The 18,530-nt window shown below is 47.8% G+C and overlaps 1 protein-coding gene across 1 annotated transcript in view; it reads right to left on the reverse strand.

Annotated features, from left to right (window-relative positions):
* LOC144158578 (uncharacterized) overlaps nucleotides 1-16,195 on the reverse strand; it is a 34,327-nt gene extending 18,132 nt beyond the window's left edge. Inside the window, exons 1-3 of the mRNA XM_077689560.1 lie at nucleotides 16,012-16,195; nucleotides 7,212-7,306; nucleotides 444-568 (exon numbers count right to left, since the gene is read on the reverse strand). Coding sequence (XP_077545686.1) covers nucleotides 444-568; nucleotides 7,212-7,302 — 216 coding nt within the window. The 5' untranslated portion in view covers nucleotides 7,303-7,306; nucleotides 16,012-16,195. The remainder of the gene's footprint in view (nucleotides 1-443; nucleotides 569-7,211; nucleotides 7,307-16,011) is intronic.
* Between the last annotated feature and the right edge of the window lie 2,335 nt (nucleotides 16,196-18,530).

Here is an 18,530-nt window from a genome sequence, read left to right on the forward strand (position 1 = left end):
TAAGAGGTGCTGAAGCGAAGGCCAATACAGTGGCCAATTGCTAGCAACTAGGTGTCGAATTTTTCATGCCACACTTGGAAGAAATCATTTCGCAGACATAGCAAGGTACAAGTAATAGAACAAGGTGGCAGACTTCATTTTTGAGTTTGGCATGAGATCGCTACCGGTAATACCAAAGTTCATCCAGTGCAAGGTGATTCAGCTTGCATAAAAACGACTAGAGCAAAATGTAGGTCCTAAGTGCACCGTTGAATGAAGCACGAGGTTTCTCCCTTTTGAGGAAAGTTTCAACAGCTTTGATGAGCGACTTGAGAAAACAGAAGCCCGAATGACAGACAGACTCCAGATAAAATGACGTTTCTGGTAATCTTTTCTGCTGAGTGTTTGTCAGCTTTTTGCACCTCAAGTTAAGCAGTCAACCTTTATTTGAGTAGTAATGGTACCTTGTGCAGAGGCACGGAGCTGCCGAGGCTGGATCCCAAGGACTCCAGGCCTGAGTCGGCGTTGGGCTGCCTCAGGCGACCGTTGGGGCCGGGGAGCACTGGCACCCGTGCGCTCTCCACCAGACCTGCAAACCAGCAGCAGAATAGTGATTACAGTCCCTGCCTGCTACACTTTTTTAGATAATTACATTGAATTAAGGTCTGGTGAAAAGCCACAACACCACAATTTTAAGACATGCGTGCACTTACTGGAGCGACTTGGTTCATGGTGAAACATGTCGGCCCATCTGACAGTTTTTGCTAGTAATGCTTAATACAAAGTGGAAAGCAGGCACGCAGAACTTTCTTTAACCAACAAATGATCGTCTCAATAGAGTGCCATACATGCTTCTATCTACAGACAAGGGTTTTCAGCTCACTAAGCTATAAGTGCACACTGTCTTTCTAGGACACTGCATTTCATTAATTTTGTACTGTAGGCAGCGACCTGCACGACAAAACATGTACTGAGCAAGGAGGCAGTGCACCCCACAGCGTTTTTCAGGAACACGCAGGTGAAGTTTGTGCCAGTCATTAATGTGCCTGTTTTATATTTTAAATGCTTTTAGTGTGCCCAGGCTGCTGAAAATATGTAGTACCTTAGGAAAGGAGCTTTCATGAAACTTTCCCTCTTTTTTGCAGTTTCATAAAAAAAAAGCAGTGTATATGAATAAATAGGCATTAAACAAGTATCAGTTGGTAATTGATGAAGTGAAAAAAATTTGGAGGGAATAGTTTTCTTGCACTCCTTATTTTGCCATGAGGGATGCAGATAAGCTGCGATTTACTTGATTTTGTACATATGCTTATACTCATAATTAAAGAGTCCATGCCAACAAAATAAAAGTTGGTTTTCTTCGAAAGATTTAGTGTTTTATACTGCCCTCAGCACTTGTCCGGCAGCAAACGATGCTTTATTCACTAAGAAATTAAACACTTAAAGCCAAAATTTCAATTCTCCCGCTAAATAGTGTTTTCGTGACGTCAACGACGACATTTCCAGAGCAGGGCCTTAAAACTAAAGATAGCTTGCTGACCAGGCCTGCTATCCTTTCACAGAAGGCCGTTTGGTGATCTTATTTATCGGCCACTTTCATAGGTGTGTTGCAATACTACTGAAGTTCCAGTGTTCGCACTTTGCTTCTGGCTGGACTGCTACCTGCTGTATTTTATTAGGGTTCATACCAATCGTCTCCTAAAGTGTAAGCTATGAATCGACAAACCTGGTCATGTAAAAGACCGTGCAGCGTATGTCAGTTGATCAGTGTTGTGTCAGACAAGTCCAACGCGTCTAACGGCTGTGCTACGCAGCAGCCGGTCGGTGCTTACGTGTTTAACTAATTGTCCCCCCCCCCCAATTCTTATTGCTGTAAAAAGAATGTGCGCTAAATTTAAGTGCAAATAGTTTGTTCGCCAAGCAGCCAATCACACAACTGGGCATATGACGTCAAAGGTTCTGTTGTGGGAAATGAGCTAGTGGGTCACATGGCCATTCCATTTTTCCCTAATTATATTGCTTATTTGAGCAAAGGTAGCATTAAAGGGACCCCGAAAAGCTTTGTGAAGAAGGCAATCAAATGCATTCAGGTGGTAGAGCACATAACGGGGGATTTTTGAGCCAGGTGTGAGCCCCATACGTTGCACAGATAATTTGTAAACAATTTTTGAAGATCGCCTTTCTCAGCCGATGAGCGCGACGCCGCAGCGAGCCGACCGCGGCTGACGCAACGGCGACCGCGGGTGACGCAACGGCGATCGCTGCTGACGCAACGGCGAAGGCGCCCCCTGATTCGCCCAATCGCCGTCAAGGTCGGCCGCCGGCGGCGTCACTGCCATTGGCTTCCGGCTGCTCTTCCTCCTTCCTGCGCGATCCCGAAGCAAAGGCGGCAAAGGCGGGTCCGCAGGGATTGACGCGAGCCTAGGCGCAGGAATGTAGCTAGCTGCCTTGAAGGAGGCAGAGAGGGAGGAGGAGTCGATCGGCAAGTGGGGAGAGGTGCCTTTAATTGCTTCTGGCGCAGCTAATACTGAATGTAGATCAATAATTCCAACGGCATTGCATCGCTATATTGATGCTACGTGACAATACAGGCCTTTTGTAACTTTTACAGAAGGCTTTTCTGGGTCCCTTTAAAAGTGTTGTCAGTAAATATAACGAGGCAATCTTTCGAATGAACCAAACTTGTGGTTTGTCTGCATGGCCCCTTTAAGGATTCAGTTTCTTTTAGGCTCTTGATTACAATGGCTTTACGTTGCATTGTGCCAAAGCTGCCCTATCAACACTTTTGAATGGCTAGGTCCGCACAGCACAGGTATGTATATGGAAGAGACCATTGATACAGAGGCCGGAAGTACCAGTTTGATGCGTATAGGTTAGTCAGTCCCGCGATAGGCTAAGTGCCGAACCATTAATGTTCCTGAATGAAACCGAACCAACCCATTTCAGTGAGAGGAAGTCCGGCCAAAGAGCTTTAATTCTGGACACCCAAAAGGAAAGTTAAAATCTTGTAGCCCGCATTCATTCTTTTAAAAGTAAGATTACACAGACTGTTTTGAATGAGACTGGAAGCCGCTGATCTGTGAAAGTAACAGTTTATACTGCAGGATTATACAAAACTCGGTATCGTGACCCCTGCTTTGCCTACTGTGGAGACCGAGGTTCAAATCTCATGCAAATACAAATGAGTTTCATCTACTGTTTACATTGGCTACCATTTCCGGGACTGGAAAAGACGAAAGATTTTTGCACAATGGGGTACTAAGGTTTTCACCTAAAACTTCCAAGGACACTAAGCACTTCTTACGAGTTGCATGCCAAGTTTTAATGGAACAAGTATTGCTTTGAAAGCTATTCGAAGTCGCAGCCAATGCGAAATGGCGAATCGGCTGCGAATCGGCTGATATAGTTGATGGCGAATCGGCTGTGGGCCTCTGACAGCAGCTGTCACCACTTGGCAATACCACTGAAGAAGGGAGAATTCTGGGCTTCGTCATCTTCATGACACAGTCAAATAGGAATTGGTGAATCAGCCGTTAGCTGACTCTATCTGTCGTCAGCACTGGCCAAATCCCTCCAGTGTGCGAGAATTGTGGGTGGCGACATTGACATCGCAGCAAAATTGGAGTCGGTTGAATGGCCAGAAGCTGGTGGCTGCTGTCATCATCACTGGATAATCCACCCGATTAAATATCTTGTTAGGTCTATGGGGTTGCCTTTGTGTTCTGCCAAATGATGTGCTAACCAATGTTAAGCTTCACCTGTTTGTCAAGGTTCATGTAGTAGATGTCGATGCTTCCTAACACCACATTGACAAGAGCACTGAATTGCAATGGACCTTTTTCCAGTAGCGTAGCCCTCTTGTGGCGACCACCTGAACCACACTTGGGGGGTTATAGAAGAACACGCCCCCCTTTTTTAACCTGCCCTGCGCAGCTGAGGAAGCCGTCTCAGGCGCAACGCATGGTTTTGGTGGCAGATAAATTTTTCGATGGCAGCCGTAGCACCTACCTGTCGGCCGCTTTCAGGGCTCAGAAAAAGGAGCAGCACTTAGCTGGCTCGGCGTTCGCAACTGGCTAATCCAATATGGCGTCATTTCGTTTACATTTTGCCCCCAAATAATGGCGGATCGGTCGCTGGGAGAAAGAGTAGCACATGGGCAGAGCGCTAGTGGAAAAAAGTCCACTGAATCAGTCCTGATCGAACTCAAAACGGATTGGGTGCTGCTACATAGTTTCAATACCTAGTGCCTATGACCCTGTCTGACTCAATCCTGGCTCCCGCAGCCTGATTGAGATTTTCAATGGATATTGGTAGAGAGCGGTGATCACCTTGTTTTGGCTGAGCAATGCCAGACAAGGCGATTACTTGAAACAATGCTACAAACTGTATAAATGACTTGACCAAAATCAGTGCATGTTGTCTGCTGTCGGCAGTTATTGCTAGCACTATCTGCTAAAAAACTTGCTCATGCAAGAGGTGGCAGCATCCTGTTCTCCACTATGTGGAGGACAGTGGAATCATGGTCTTCACATGCAACTGCTGCGACGAATGCAAAGGAACACAGGGCAAGCCAGCCATTGTTGCTAAAGCAGGGCTCACGCAACAAAACACAACGCATCGCACTTGTTGCTACAGCCATGCTACAACCGAAGCCACTCGCACAGTTGATATAGGCTTCAGCGAAGTAGGGTTGTCCAATGCCAACCGCAAAATTCTGGTTTTTGCCCCACCTAGCATACTACAACGCACTTTCTCCATCAGGATTGAAAGAGGTCGTATAACAGCAGTGGTGCATTCGAAAGTAAACCCGGCGCTTGAAAAGCTAATCATCATTTGTTCAACCAAGATTGAAACAACACATGTGACGGGCATCGGTCAGAGGCCAAAATGAATTCACTAGGTCAGTTTAAAGGGACCCTGCAACACTCTTCGTGCAGTGCAAGTGAACCTGCACGCCGTTTAGATTAGACTTCCAGGAACACCCGAACCAAATATTACACGTGCACGTGAAGCGGTAAGCGCACAAATCGCAGTGAAAGACGCGGAAAAACCAACCGCGCTCTCTTCAATTTTCCTCATTATGCACCCCTGGCATGGCCTCTGCGATGTCAATCGGGCCATGGCTGTCCTGGCTGTCCTATTGGCTGTCGCTGGTAAACTTCGCGGCTAAATTCTGGCATTTCCTGTGACGATCAGCCGTCGTCGGCGCTGTGTATGAACATCTATGTCTGAACCTGTCCGCATGCTTTTGGTGTTTCTTTTGTTTTGAGTGCGCGCGGAGTTTGCGTGACGCACTAAATATTCCACTTTCAACGAGCCCATTCGACAAAAAACGTTTATTGCTCCAAAAACGCCCTACCAGCCTGAGCACTTGCTTGCGAGCAGGCCACCATGCCTGCTTTTTTGTGGCACCAGACCGGAAATAGACCCGTCCACGTTGTGGGAAAAAGGACAAAACTCCCCGGCCTGTGACATATCGAAGGCCTCCGAACAGAACGCCGCACGCCGCCCCCCTCTCCGGGAGAGAGCGCGCAGCTTTCGTTGCGTTGTCCGCGGTTGAGTTGAGAGGGAACATTTATGAGCGATTTTTCATCGCGCGTAGTTTCGGTGATAGTGAACGGATTTTCATAATTCTTGCGGGAGGAGATTGCTGGGGCAATAGACTTTGCCACAAAATACATTCCGAGTAGTCGATGGTAAGTGTTGCAGGGTCCCTTTAAAGGAGCCATGAAGACAAAATAGAAGTTTGTTTTATTCGAAAGATTTAGTGTTTTATAGTGTCCCCAGCGCTTGTCCTGACGCAAACAATGTTTTATTCACTGAGAAATTAATCACTTTAAGTTAAAATTTTGATTTTCCCGCTAAATCGCGTGTTTTCGTGGTCTGCAATGACATCACCGAAACCGACCGCACTGCAGCCGATTGGGAAGCCTTGTTTACCATTAGTGAACCTAGATGACGCCACCATACCGTGGCAAGCCGTTCTCTGCCTCTGGTTTGTTTTTGACCATATTTGAACCTGGCTTGTTTTTGATCAGGTAGAAAATCGTTTCATGAAACATAGTGCTCGCTCTACAAATAGGGTCACGTAAGACACCAATTCTTGCGTCAATCGGCCAGTGTTGTCTGAGACTACCCCAAAGCGCCGCAGTCTTGTGCAGTTAAACCAAGCATAGTGCGCGCAGTATCAACAGCAGTACGCATCGGTTCTTCTACATTTACATGAACTTTCATAACGTCCACTATTTGTCCCACCATTATTACTGCTTTAAAAAGAATGTACCCAAAATTTAAGCGCAAATAGCTCGTTCGGCAAGCTTATAAGCTCTGCCTAATTTGCGTTTGCCGGCCTCCGCCAATCGCAGAGCTGGCTGGTATGACATCATAGGTTCTGTTGCGGGAAATGAGCGAGTGGATCGCATGGCCATTCCCTTTTTCCTGATTATATAGCTTATTTGAGCGAAGTTTATGATAAAAGTGGTGTCAGTATGATTCTAACGAGACAGTCTTTTGAATGAACCATACTTGTGTTTTGTCTTCATGGCTCCTTTAAGCAAGGGCCACAAGATCACAGTGGTTCTAAGGATGCATATTAGACTCGTATGGCGGAGGACCTGCGTCCTAAATTTTCTTTTCAACTAAATTACGTTTATTCTATTTGTACAGTCAGCCATCTATTTTATTAGCAGGACAGCTATTACAGACGCTGGGTGGTGGCTTTTCTGCTAAATGGGTCATTTAATGCTATCACATTGAAAGCATTGATATGTGTTACTTCACACAACCAGGAACCATTACCAAAGAAATCAAATCGGCTTTTGCTTCCACCTGAACACAGGATGAAAAGGTGACTGCTAAATATGCAACACCATGCGAATACACCCCCCTCAATACTATTATCAGCACTGTCGTTGTTACAATTTATGAAACAACGGGCCCAACAACCTTGCACTTATCATAGCGTCATCCTCGCAAATGGGTCACTTCTGCCAGATTATGACCGCCCTCAATTAAAACCGTAAGCTGCTTTAAAAAATGATGGGGCCCCAGTATGTTTTGCAATTGGCATTCTCCACATGAAGTGGTCCAGGAACATGTTAACCTGCCCTGTGGCCAGCTTTCCTCAGCACAAGAGCTGCCGTCTAACTACCAAACATTTGTTGGGGCACTCACAAATACAAGGATCTCGTAATGTACTGGCCCAAAATCATCATATCAAATGTTTTACTCACAGGTAAAGGAGAACGCACAAACTGCACCGGGTTGCGGTGCTGGTGCCAGTGGGTAGTTGAAGTCCTGGGTACTGCTGGAAAGCCCCTGCATTTTGCTGCTGGAAAATAAATCACAGAAATACAGCTGCATAAATGATCTTCCCTTAAATCAAAGGTAACCAAAATGGTCATGCAGCCACGGCACATTCATTCCCGTGCCTTTTCTTGTGCCCTCACTTGGCAGTGCCGTAGGCTCAGATGTGCAAAATCCTCCAACAGTGCATTAACTGCCTAGAGCTCCAGTTTTTTTGCCTTTGAGCGATGGCCGGAATGAATCCCAGAGTCCCCATATTTTTTCACCTTCGTGCATTGTTCATGCACTCCTCTTCCCAACCCAACAGGTGTATCAGGCAGACCTTGCCTAAAAAAGCGGCTGCACCACTTCTTTTACCAGACAAAAATATGGGAGCACCAGCTAGTGTCCAAGTCAGCAGTACATTCACAACAAAAACACTGCACTTTCCTTTTGCAGCGCAAACACTTGGAGGAGTTGCATGGGCAACAATGTTCAACAGTGGCACAAAATTGCTTACAAGGTTGTAGCATCTAGAAAATTATGTACTTTTTCAAAGCAAGCCTCAGCACCCCTCTGAAGAAATAGGGGTAAGCAATGTTGCAAGAAAAACCATTTCATGCAGGAGGTGGCAGCGTCCCGTACTCCACTAACATGAAGGACAGTGGGATCATGGTCTTCACGCAATCCGCCTTTTTCAATGCGCTGTGGTGGCCTGTAGTGGCACCGCCAAGAAGTGATATGGCAGGGGTGCAAGTGGGCCACCATTGCAGTGGAAGGGTAATCAGGGCTGCGTTGCTGGTGTTTGTTTTACGTGAATTGTATAGCCAGCCTAAAGCTGGAAAAAGAATAACTATGCTGGAAGAAATGTGGGGAACGTATGAACTAGCATGCAACGCTAGTTTCTTTTTGCAGCGGTTCCACAAGTGTCAGTACCAGAGGGTGGCTTTCTGAAGCTGTGGAAGCGATGTTCTCACACCATGTTTTTTTTTCTAGCTCTTCAAAGGGAGGGGAGGGGGACATGGGCATCTGTCAGACAGCAGCATAAACACGGGCACTTTATGTGACCTTTATAAAAATCTTTGCTTGATGCTGGTACGTAGATTTCAGCGAGGCAAAAAATTATAGCGGCGCAGGTTTGTTGAATTCTGCAGTTTTTTTTTCTTCTCTGTTTCCTACCATAACGAGCATAAATTCATGTTCAGGTTACTTTTGTGAGCCAACAAAGTCCAAAGCAACCGAAGTCCCAACGTATCTAAGAAAATTGCTTTTCGTGGTTGAATTTTTATTCGTAACCACCCTTGTTCATCCTAGTTGCAGAATTACACTTTTTTCTTTAGAATAACTGTCAATTTGAAAAGTTGGTATTGGTTCATTTCCTTTAAACAGTGGCAAGATCACAGGCAAAAAAAAAAAAAAAAAAAGAACAAGTGGTGCACAGGAATACTAATAACTAATTCCGACTGAAATCACAAGCTCCTCGTCACTTGGATCAATAAATTTCCCAGCAGTGGAGGGCTGTATGCAGATTACAACGAAACAAATGCATCACTTTCTGCAAGCATGCCAGCACAAAAATAAAAAAAAAAATCCTAAACGGATTCAAGCCACCATATTCGAGCAATGTGCTGTTTCTGACGCTCTAGACCACACAGCGACAGCGCAGCAAGTGACCCTACCCGAATACTGTGGACACAGAGCTGAGGCTTAGCTTATGTTTTTTACACCTCTCCGAAAAAGTTTTTTTTATGGTATTGCTGGCACACAAACTGATCATTATTTGATTAGGCTTGCCCACTGCACCCCCCCACCCCCCTCGAATTTCTGATACCAAGAGACTGCGATATTAATTAGGCCGGGAAATATGATCAAATTTTAGCTCACAAGCACATCGCGAGAGTACCATCGCCGAAAAAAAAAATGTGCTCTTCGTACTTTTGTTTTGCGCTTTATGATAGAAGCATTAATTGATTTCAATTCTGGGTTTCCCAGATTAAGTTGAGTAACTCTTCTTGAGGACTTAACGTGCCTTGCATTTTCTACAAGCGTGCCAGACGTGCACACATATAGAGCTTCCGCTAAGCGAAGTCAGCAAAGCGTCGCTAGCCACGCAACACGAATCGCATATATAACATGAAGGTACTTTCGCTTCGTTGACCTTACGAAGATTATCACGCTGTAAGAACTGACAAAATGGCTGCACATTCATCACTGCCCCATCTTGTCAGGGCCTACTGGCCGCCTTGGTCAACGAGCCTGTCATAGTACAGCAACTTTCAATCGGCTGGTGTGCCCGTATCGTCGTCTGAGTAATATGACAAGGCGCTCTCTGAATTTGGTGTGCCAGCAGGTTGTCGTCACCAGTGCTGTGACCTGGTGTGACTGCGACAGGACGCAGAATGGGGCATTTATGCATGGTGCCGTGGCAGACAGCTCCTGATTTCTTCCCTCCCATTTTGGGGTTGGCATGTGTCGATAGAAACAAAAATTTCCCCCTTCATGTTATGGTTTGCCTCACAGTTGCCTTTGTAAAACGTACTACATTTTGCTTTCTCCATGGGGACCAAACCCTGTCGCATGGTTTCACTACACTGGCTCAGTTACAGCTGCAGACAGAAGTGGGGTCACCGCGGAGCAGACCGGCCTACCCCTGCCAGACTGTTTCTGGCCTCCTCCGCCAGGGCCCCGCACATACACAGTAGCGTTGTGAAACACAAAAATGCAAGTAATGTTAGCAAGCCCCACTGTGGATGTGGTTTGGCTGTTTCTAAAAAAAAACATGTTCAATGTGAACTAAAAGGCAAAACACGGGACTGGGAAAGGAACACTGGACAAGCATTTCTTACTTCAGACATTGGCAAGTTTACTTTAACATGAATGCACTCGAACTTGCAAAGCTGCCCTCTTGTAAGAGGTGATGCCGTTCAGTGCACAAAGTAGCGACGGTTTTCTCCAACATGGGAAATGTAATGAACTGAATCATAATGCCACACCTTGTTGGGGATGGAAGCACACGAGCAGGCATCAAATTCTTTAGCAAGCACTGCAATGATGCAGTGTTTGTACCTCGTATCCCACAGCCAGTGTTGCTCTGCCAACACAAGCCCGATCTGCTTAACTAATGCACTGTTCTGTGACACATGTTAAGGGGCTCAACTTTCCAGAAATGCTGCAGCATTCCTCAAGACATTCACAAGGACAGTGTAGGCATTTGTTTTTTTTGTTTGTTTGTTTTTAGCTCTGCCTTTTCAAATTGGCTTTTGACAGTCCACTAAAAACATGCTCAAACTGGGTTTTAATGAAGCCTGTTGCACGATGGCTGCACAGAAAGTTAGAAATCACTGTGGCTTATTCACGTGCTCCAGTAGGCAGATGCTGCTAATGTCAATGACTGCAGGCCAGCTAGCCAGCCAAACAGTAGGAGCTTGCAGGCGAGTAAAAACCAAAATGCTGTTTTCATCAATGCACGTTTCATTGAAGCCATTTTTGAAAGCACTTCTCCCAGGTTTTTAACAAAATTTGAAGTTTTTAAACCTCCCCCACACTCTTCACAGCAAGTTTTTTATGTAACAAATATTTTAGTGTCTTTTATCTCATCCGCTCTTTTTATGTTTCTCTGATGAGCAAAGTTTGACTCTGCAAATTTTATCTTTATTAGGCTAGGGGAACTATTACCTCCTCTTCACTCTAGCCGTCCCTCAACCACAGCCTATTACGGCATGCCAACCTTTAGGCTAGGCCGTGATATAATCTGTATTCTTTGTTACATAGTTTGCATAGTTTGCGTCGTTCAAAAATCGGCACAGCAAAGTGGAGAGGAGGAACACGCTAGGCCAAGAAGTGTGAGGGGAAGTGTGGCAAAGAGAAGAGGCCAGGAGCTGATGAGCAGGTGTGGGGAGGGGGGGAGCGCGTTGGTATTGGCTGCGCCTCGTGATGACATAAGCTCTGACGTGCAAGTGCTCTCCTAGTTGTTGTGAGACAGTGTGCGCTCGGAGGCATCAGTGTTCGATCTACAGATAAGATGGACAGACTTAAGAAAGTGCTCTCTCGCAAAGAAGAAGCAGAGCGTCAGCGAAGGAAGCAGGAAGCCGATCATGTTAAAGCTACAAAAAGACAAATTAACAGCTATAGAAAATGCCACGTTAAAGCAAAAGAAGAGCCAAGCTACAGCTATACAAAAGTTAAGTTAAAACAATAGAAAAAGCCACAAGTTAATGAGGACCACCAGCTCCGCTGTTTCCTCAGTCTTTGCATCTCAATTGTGAAGGTGGTCAAATTTTTCGCTTCTGTTTCGCATATGTACGGCACTTGACGCTGGTGTTTTTAACGTCTCAAGTCCAGCTAGAAAGCTAGCAATTGTTTGCTTCTTTCCCTGTTGTTAACCCTTTACAGTCGTGATATTTAGCTGTTAAGGGCACCGGCATACAGAGAGTTTCATTCCACTACGACGCGCCTAATAGACCAAGTGCGGAACCGGCACGCTAAACCCCCCAAATTCAAATTCAACATCAGAGCCGCTACAGTTGCAGAGTAGTTTGCTGTAGCAAAATAATAATTGGTAGTCGCTCTTTGATCATAGGCAGAGTTAGTAGCCTCACTCATATCCCCCTTCCTCAAGCTCGAAAACCAGTTCTAATGCCACGATCCTGGCCCCTGCATACGATAGTGGCTAGGGGATGACCAAACGCCTTCCTAGTCTTCCTCAGAATTAAGCGTTTGTAGCGAACTTATTCACAAACAGGCAAGTTGGTCCATCTCGACCTCTTTCCCTCTTTGCACCTAAGCAAATCATGTTATGTGATGTTCTACAAGAAGTGGCGCTGGTGCGGGCGGCATAGTGGGGCAAGGCTGACGGTGGACAGAGGATTCGGAGAGTGGTGGCCAGCCTGACCAGCTGTGCAACTCTTTTTCAAGTTTTGTTGATTAAACTTTAAAAGGACTCTGCAACACTTCCAAATGCTCCCACTCTTTCCTTTGCGTCTGGAAGCACTGCAGTCTAAAAGAACTGAAGGAAAGCCAGACAATAGCCGCTGCACCGCTGTAATGACAATTCCGGCAGTCCGAGAATGCCAAAACCGGGAAAGGGAGAAATCTTTTGGGAGGTTTCTAAGTTATCTGATGGGCATAGAGCACTAATCTTTGGCTGAGGTACTTTGCAACTTCCTAATCTGAGTACTGGATGTGTTGGTTGACTACATTCTGCCAGCGTTTATAATTTCAAGAAAAGTTCCAAAAAAGTGTTGCACAAAATAGTGTCAGTTCACATGTCTACTTCAGAATGTAGCATGTTATTTCTGTCCACACAATTCCACCCATATTTTCTTGTTTTTTTTAACTTTTGGCTGAGCCCAACTATTTTTCATTAAGTGCGCTGTTGCCACCGCTTTCCTGAATCAGAACTGTGTCCCCAGAGGCGTGTTCAAGGGCGAAATATAAGGTTAAGATTATGTTAAGATTACAACAACCTCCTCCTGCTTTCGCATCCTTACTTCCTCAACTCTGCTTTGTGTTCCAAGGAATGACAAAATTTTACCTTACCACGTTGAACATTTTTTAGGTGCTTGAGGGGCAAACATTATGGTGCCAAATGTTCAGCACAATAGCAAAGATTGAGAATAGAGTTCTGGCAAAAGGCTAGCTTTGGTACCACAGTAATGGGCACACAGAAGGCACAGCAGATACAGTACATATCAATGTCAGTGGCATCGCTATTTCTCTCAAGGCCTCACTTTCAGCGTTGGGATGTTCCATGTCAATTCAAGTACACATATTTTTAAAGGACTTTAGTGAAATATTTTTCCAACATGCAACCACATGATCAGAGTAAGAATCTCATACCACGTGAATAGGAAAATTGGGGAAGGCATGCCTCCATGTCATGTGATCGAAAATGGTGGGGCACGGCATATATATTTGGCAATACCAATATATGTACTGCACTAAGCACGCTTACGGTGAACATGGGAACATGCGGGCACCGGAACTTCTAGAGCAGCCTAGCGTGGCCTCCATGAAGCATCACGTATGCACAGTGCGTGTTCAGCGAGAAAATGCTTCCATTGCGTGCATCACCTGCTAACCGCATCTCGCTTCGTACCTGCCTGAATAAAAATGCTAAGCTCTATAAAGATGATTCTTTAACCATAAGTTTCATCAATATCGTAGCACTGCACTTCCTTGGGTGCCACATTTATTTGCAACAAACAGTGGGCGTATCTAATCATTTGGTCTCAGTGGGAATCCAAGGGCCATTTCACACATTAACTGAGCATCTGACATGCTGATTGATTGATTGTAGGGTTTAACGCGCCGACGCAACGCAGGCAATGAGGCGCGCCGTAGTGGAGGGCTCCGGATTAATTTTGACCACCTGGGGATCTTTATCGTGCGCCGAAATCTCGTACACACGGGCGTTTTTGCTTTTCGCCTCCATCAGAAAAGCGGCCGCCGCGGCCGGGAATCGAACCCGCGACCTCGTGCTCAGCAGCGCAACGCCTTAGCCACTGAGCCACCGCGGCGGGTAGCATCTGACATGCTCCAAAGGGCCCCATGCCATGTAGCAAAAGCCATGTGCCGAAGCCAGTTCCCTGTTGTTCTTAAAGAGCAGACAGCTCTCCCACTAAGAGCGAAATGAAGTGAACAGATGCAGAGTAGACTCTCTAATAACACGATGTGCGAGCAAGCTCAAAGTAGTCTCGCTGCATACCCAATGCCCATGCGATGCTTTACGGAGCCCACGGTAGGCGGCTCGGATAGTACCGGTGGCCACAAGCTCCAGTGCTCACTATAAGCGTGCTCACCGCTGTACACTGATACACACCTAAGGGCTATTATGCATGAAAAAAGGGTTGTAGATGTGGAGAATTTGGAAATAATGTACAAAAATTAAAACAAATGTTGGAAAGCTATTCCTCAACATGCGAAAAAGTCATGATAACGGTATCAACAGCAGCAAAAAGGCAGGAAGAACACGTCAAAATATTTGGGAGATTTTTGCATGTGATGCACAAAGAAGCATTATCGAATGGAATTATCTGCTGATGTGCTGGAATTACATGATGTGAAGCTAGTTAAAATAACGGACGTGACAGTGAAAGACGCAAAAGCATATCTTAATGAAACGGACATAGGTGGTTGGCTTTTCATAAAAATGGCATTTCTTTGATTAAACAGCGTTCGATCTGCATGGGAATTTCCCGGTTTAAGTACGTCTACTGCAGTAACAAATAATGACGAGGTAGGGACAAAAACGCTGAAACGGTGCAGCCAAGAGAACACCCGTTAATCATGTTACCAACGTTACCGATATCAGTGCGGAAGAGCCCAAAGGTAGCAACACATGCTACACTACAGCAAGTTAAAATGCGCGCCACGTGGCTGCACAAGACCCACCGTTTGATCTTTCAAGTAAACAAGCAGAACATCAGCTCATGAGGTAATGAACAGGCGTACTGGTGCCGTCACGGGAGTTGTGGCCGAACCGCATAAGAGCGTCGTGTAGCTACACCGGCATTAAACGAAAGGAGCAGAACACGCATGCGCGCTTGCCGATGGTGATAGCCCCTCTATACTTCTCAACCCACTTTTTTTAACGCGGCTTCGAGCATTGTTTGGAGCCACGGTAGGGTGGCTACACCTTAGCCACGGTGTTCGCAGCATACTGGTCTCAGCAATGGCGCTGATATCAGAGGCGGTATATGACAGAGTCGCTCACACACTGTCAGCGCACGCGAGCTGCTGGAGAAGCGTCGCAATCGCAGGGATCTGAAGTGACAATTTTTCTTTTCTAATATTTTTAGGTGGGTCTGCTATCAGCGCCATCGCCGAGACCAGTATGGTGCGAATCGCTGCGGATAATGCTCGAAGCCGCATTAAAATAAGTGGGTTCAGATATGTGGAGGGGCTATCACCGTCGGCAAGCGCGCTAGCGTGTTCTGCTCCTTTCGTTTACCGCCGCTGCAGTTACACGGCGCTCCAATGCGGTTCGGCCTAGAGTTCCTGTATATAGCTCCCCTTGGGGAGCAGAGTTGCGCGTCCATCCGCTATCTTGAGTTCCAGGTCGTGCGGGAAAGCCACCCTTCACGCGTGAAAAAGCTGCCGCCGGGCCGCCGCGCCAGTGGCAGCGGCGAGGAGGAGTGGCGAGGAGCGGCCGGGCAAAAACTGGCGCACCGCTCGCTGCCGCCGCTTCCACAACCGCCGATGCCCAGTTGAGCAGAACTGACTGTGCGCAGCACTGAAAGCGGTCTTTCTGTCGAACTGGAACCCGCGGCATGCGGCAATCAGACGCGCAACTCTTGCGCTACGCGATATACAGGAACTCTAGTTCGGCCTAATTTTAGAAGCCTTAGTTCGGCCCACGACCGGCTGTTCGGCCACACAGAGAAAAGACAGGCTTCAATATGTCGTCTCGGCAACAGGCGCGATGCTGTCGCGCGGCGATAGCTGGCGACCGCCTCTTGCGTGGTATCCAGACTTTTGCCCCCACCTAAATGCGAAAAAATTTTCACGCTCATTGCGGCAAATGGGCAAATCGTCCACAATCATGACAAAGAAGAGGAAAGCACAGGTTTTCGAACGCAGCTAAACACTACCCTATCGGCGTCACCCAATCCAAGTAGCACCTCGTGGCAGTTGCCATAATTTCATAGTGGTTGCTGCCAAAAGTACGTATCTCGACCGAGACGCAAGAACCGCGTTTCAGACAAAATTAAGGAGAGGGCGGACAAGGAACGCGGGGCCGTAACTCACGAGTAAGATGGGAGTGCAGGCGGCCTCCCTCAATGGCAGACGTTCCAAACGGTCTGGCATGCGCTGGCGGCTGGCACCACTTTTCTTTCCTGCACGGGAACCCAGAGAACAGAATGCGTCACTGCCACGCTCGCGCATTCCAAACCAGTGCGCGGTTCTCTCAACCAATCATGTGGAGACAGCAAGCATGCTTACAGGCGATGGCCACCCTACAGGCGGCGTTGACAAGCAATCCCGTGATGATAATGATGATGAAGAATAATATTTTTACCTATGGTTGCGCCGCCAGGCGACAGTGTCCAAAATTTCTTTCAAATAAATGGTCATCGGAACGCTCGGCTACAGTCAACTAATCGACTGGCGTTTATTTGTCTGTTGCGGTGTAGTAGTGTACTAAAATTCTAGTACATTATAACTGCGGTGTCCGGTGCGTCCTTCAGCCTCCCCTTCTCTTTCTGTTTGGCAGAAACAATAGTTGCGGTGCTTCTTTCTTCTGCTGTGTTTATCGTCAATGTTGGGCTCAAACACGGTGTAAGCTCAAAGCCGTGGGCTCAAAGCAAAGGTCACAGGTAAAGGCGCAACGTAGTTGCTGCTGCGGCTTCGAGATGGCTGCGGAAATTTTGAAAGTAGCCGCATTTGCAGATGTCGCAGTATAAGAATCGTGTGGAGAAAGCCGTTAGTTTATTATTCACAAGTTCCCTTGAAGAGGCACTTGAAAAAAAGAAAAGGCTATCAAGCCATGAAACCCGACATGAAGGTGGGCAGCGCACAGTTTACACTGACATATTTTACATCAAAGCTGTTATGGCCAGGATCCAGCAGATCGCCTCCAGCAAAGAGATGTGGAGATGTCACCTCTACTGAAGCCGGGAAAGCCATTATCGGAGGTCGTCCCCTTTTTGCTTATGTTTTGTACGCACACGCTACCTTTCTGTCATCGCCGAAGGACGCGGGTTCGATTCCCGGCCTCGACGGCCGCTCTTCTGATGGAGGCGAAAAGCAAAAACGCCCGTGTGTTCGAAATTTCGGCGCACGTTAAAAGGGTCATGCAGACAAAATACAAGTTTGTTTTATTCGAAAGATTTCGTGTTTTATAGTGCCCCCATCGCCTGTCAGGCAGCAAACGATGCCATACGTATTAACTGAGAAATTAATCAATTTAGGTTAAAATTCTGATTCTCCCTCCAAATCGTGTGATTTCGTGACATCTGACATGAAGTCACAATGGCGGGTATTCAAACGAACTTCCAGTGCGTCGCGCCTTGTTTACCGTCAGTCTTCTGGCGCACAGCTTGGTGGGCTGACTACCCTCCGGTGACCCTGCACCGATGGCGGCCACAGACGACCTGGCCCTCCTGAAACACCCCGCCCACCTCCACCATGGCTAGCAGACCCTGTGGGAAAGGCCAGCGGCCACGCATCCTGCAGTGGAACTGCAACGGCCTGGCCCGCCGCAGCGCGGAGCTAATTGAGCACCTGCTGCGGGAGTCCTTCGACGTGCTGGCACTGCAGGAGGTGTACATCTACGGCGACACCCCGCGCCTGCCGAGCTACGTGTGTCATCTCAGCGCCACCAGCTGCCGCCTGAGGACTTGCAGCAGCACACCTTGCCTCGACGCCATCCACCCACCGGGAAAGTCGCGGGCAGCGCTCTATGTGCGGGCCACCCTCAACAGCGCTCCAGTTGACCTGGCCCCAGTTGCTGACGGCCCCATGGAGTGTGCCGCCGTGACGGTGCGCATGGGGCAACAGACACCACCGTGGCCAGCGTCTACATCCGACCGCAGAAACCCTGGGACGCCGTATGTGGCGCTGTGCCGGCTGCGCGCAAACCTGGGCTCGGACGCTGTAGTGTGCGGCGACTTCAACGCACATCACCCGGCCTGGGGGAGTCAGCGAGCCACCCGAAGGGGACGGGAGTTGTTGGACGCCGCCACCTCCTGTGGACTGCACGTGTCCAACACCGGCAGCCCTACTTTCGTCCGCCCTTGTCGTCGTCGTGGCACGGTCCAGCAGTCATGCATCGACCTAACCCTGGTGACGCAGGGGTGTGCCTATTCCTGGTAGACCGCCGCCAGCACGTGGGGCTCTGACCACTACCCCATATTGGTCACCCGGGAACCACCGCAAACGAGCTGACACAAGGGCTTACGCAGTCACTAGCTGGGTAGACTTCCGCAAGGAAATGACCAAATGCATTGAGGACCCGGAAGTCGACTTCCTGGCAGCAGTCGTGCGGAGCGCCGACAAGGCAACGGTACGGGGAGAGGTACCTCTCTGCACGCCACTCCCGGCCATGGAGCTACTTTGGTTTCGGGCCCGCCGCAACCAGCTACAGACGAAGGCTATGCGAAGCAAGCGCCCAGAGGACTGGACGGAGTACCGCGCGGGCAGACGCCCAATGCCGTCGACGGGCACGGCAGCGTCGTAGGTAGGGCTGGGAGTCGCTGTGTTCGTCCATGGACTCTCGCCGGGACCCGGGCAGAGCCTGGCGTCTTTAAGGCTCTGCTGGGGCCTAC

Source organism: Haemaphysalis longicornis, unplaced genomic scaffold (assembly GCF_048455015.1).
Source record: "Haemaphysalis longicornis isolate Haplotype H1 unplaced genomic scaffold, Haemaphysalis longicornis Haplotype H1 scaffold_1, whole genome shotgun sequence".
In the NCBI taxonomy this organism is placed as follows: Eukaryota; Metazoa; Arthropoda; class Arachnida; order Ixodida; family Ixodidae; genus Haemaphysalis; species Haemaphysalis longicornis.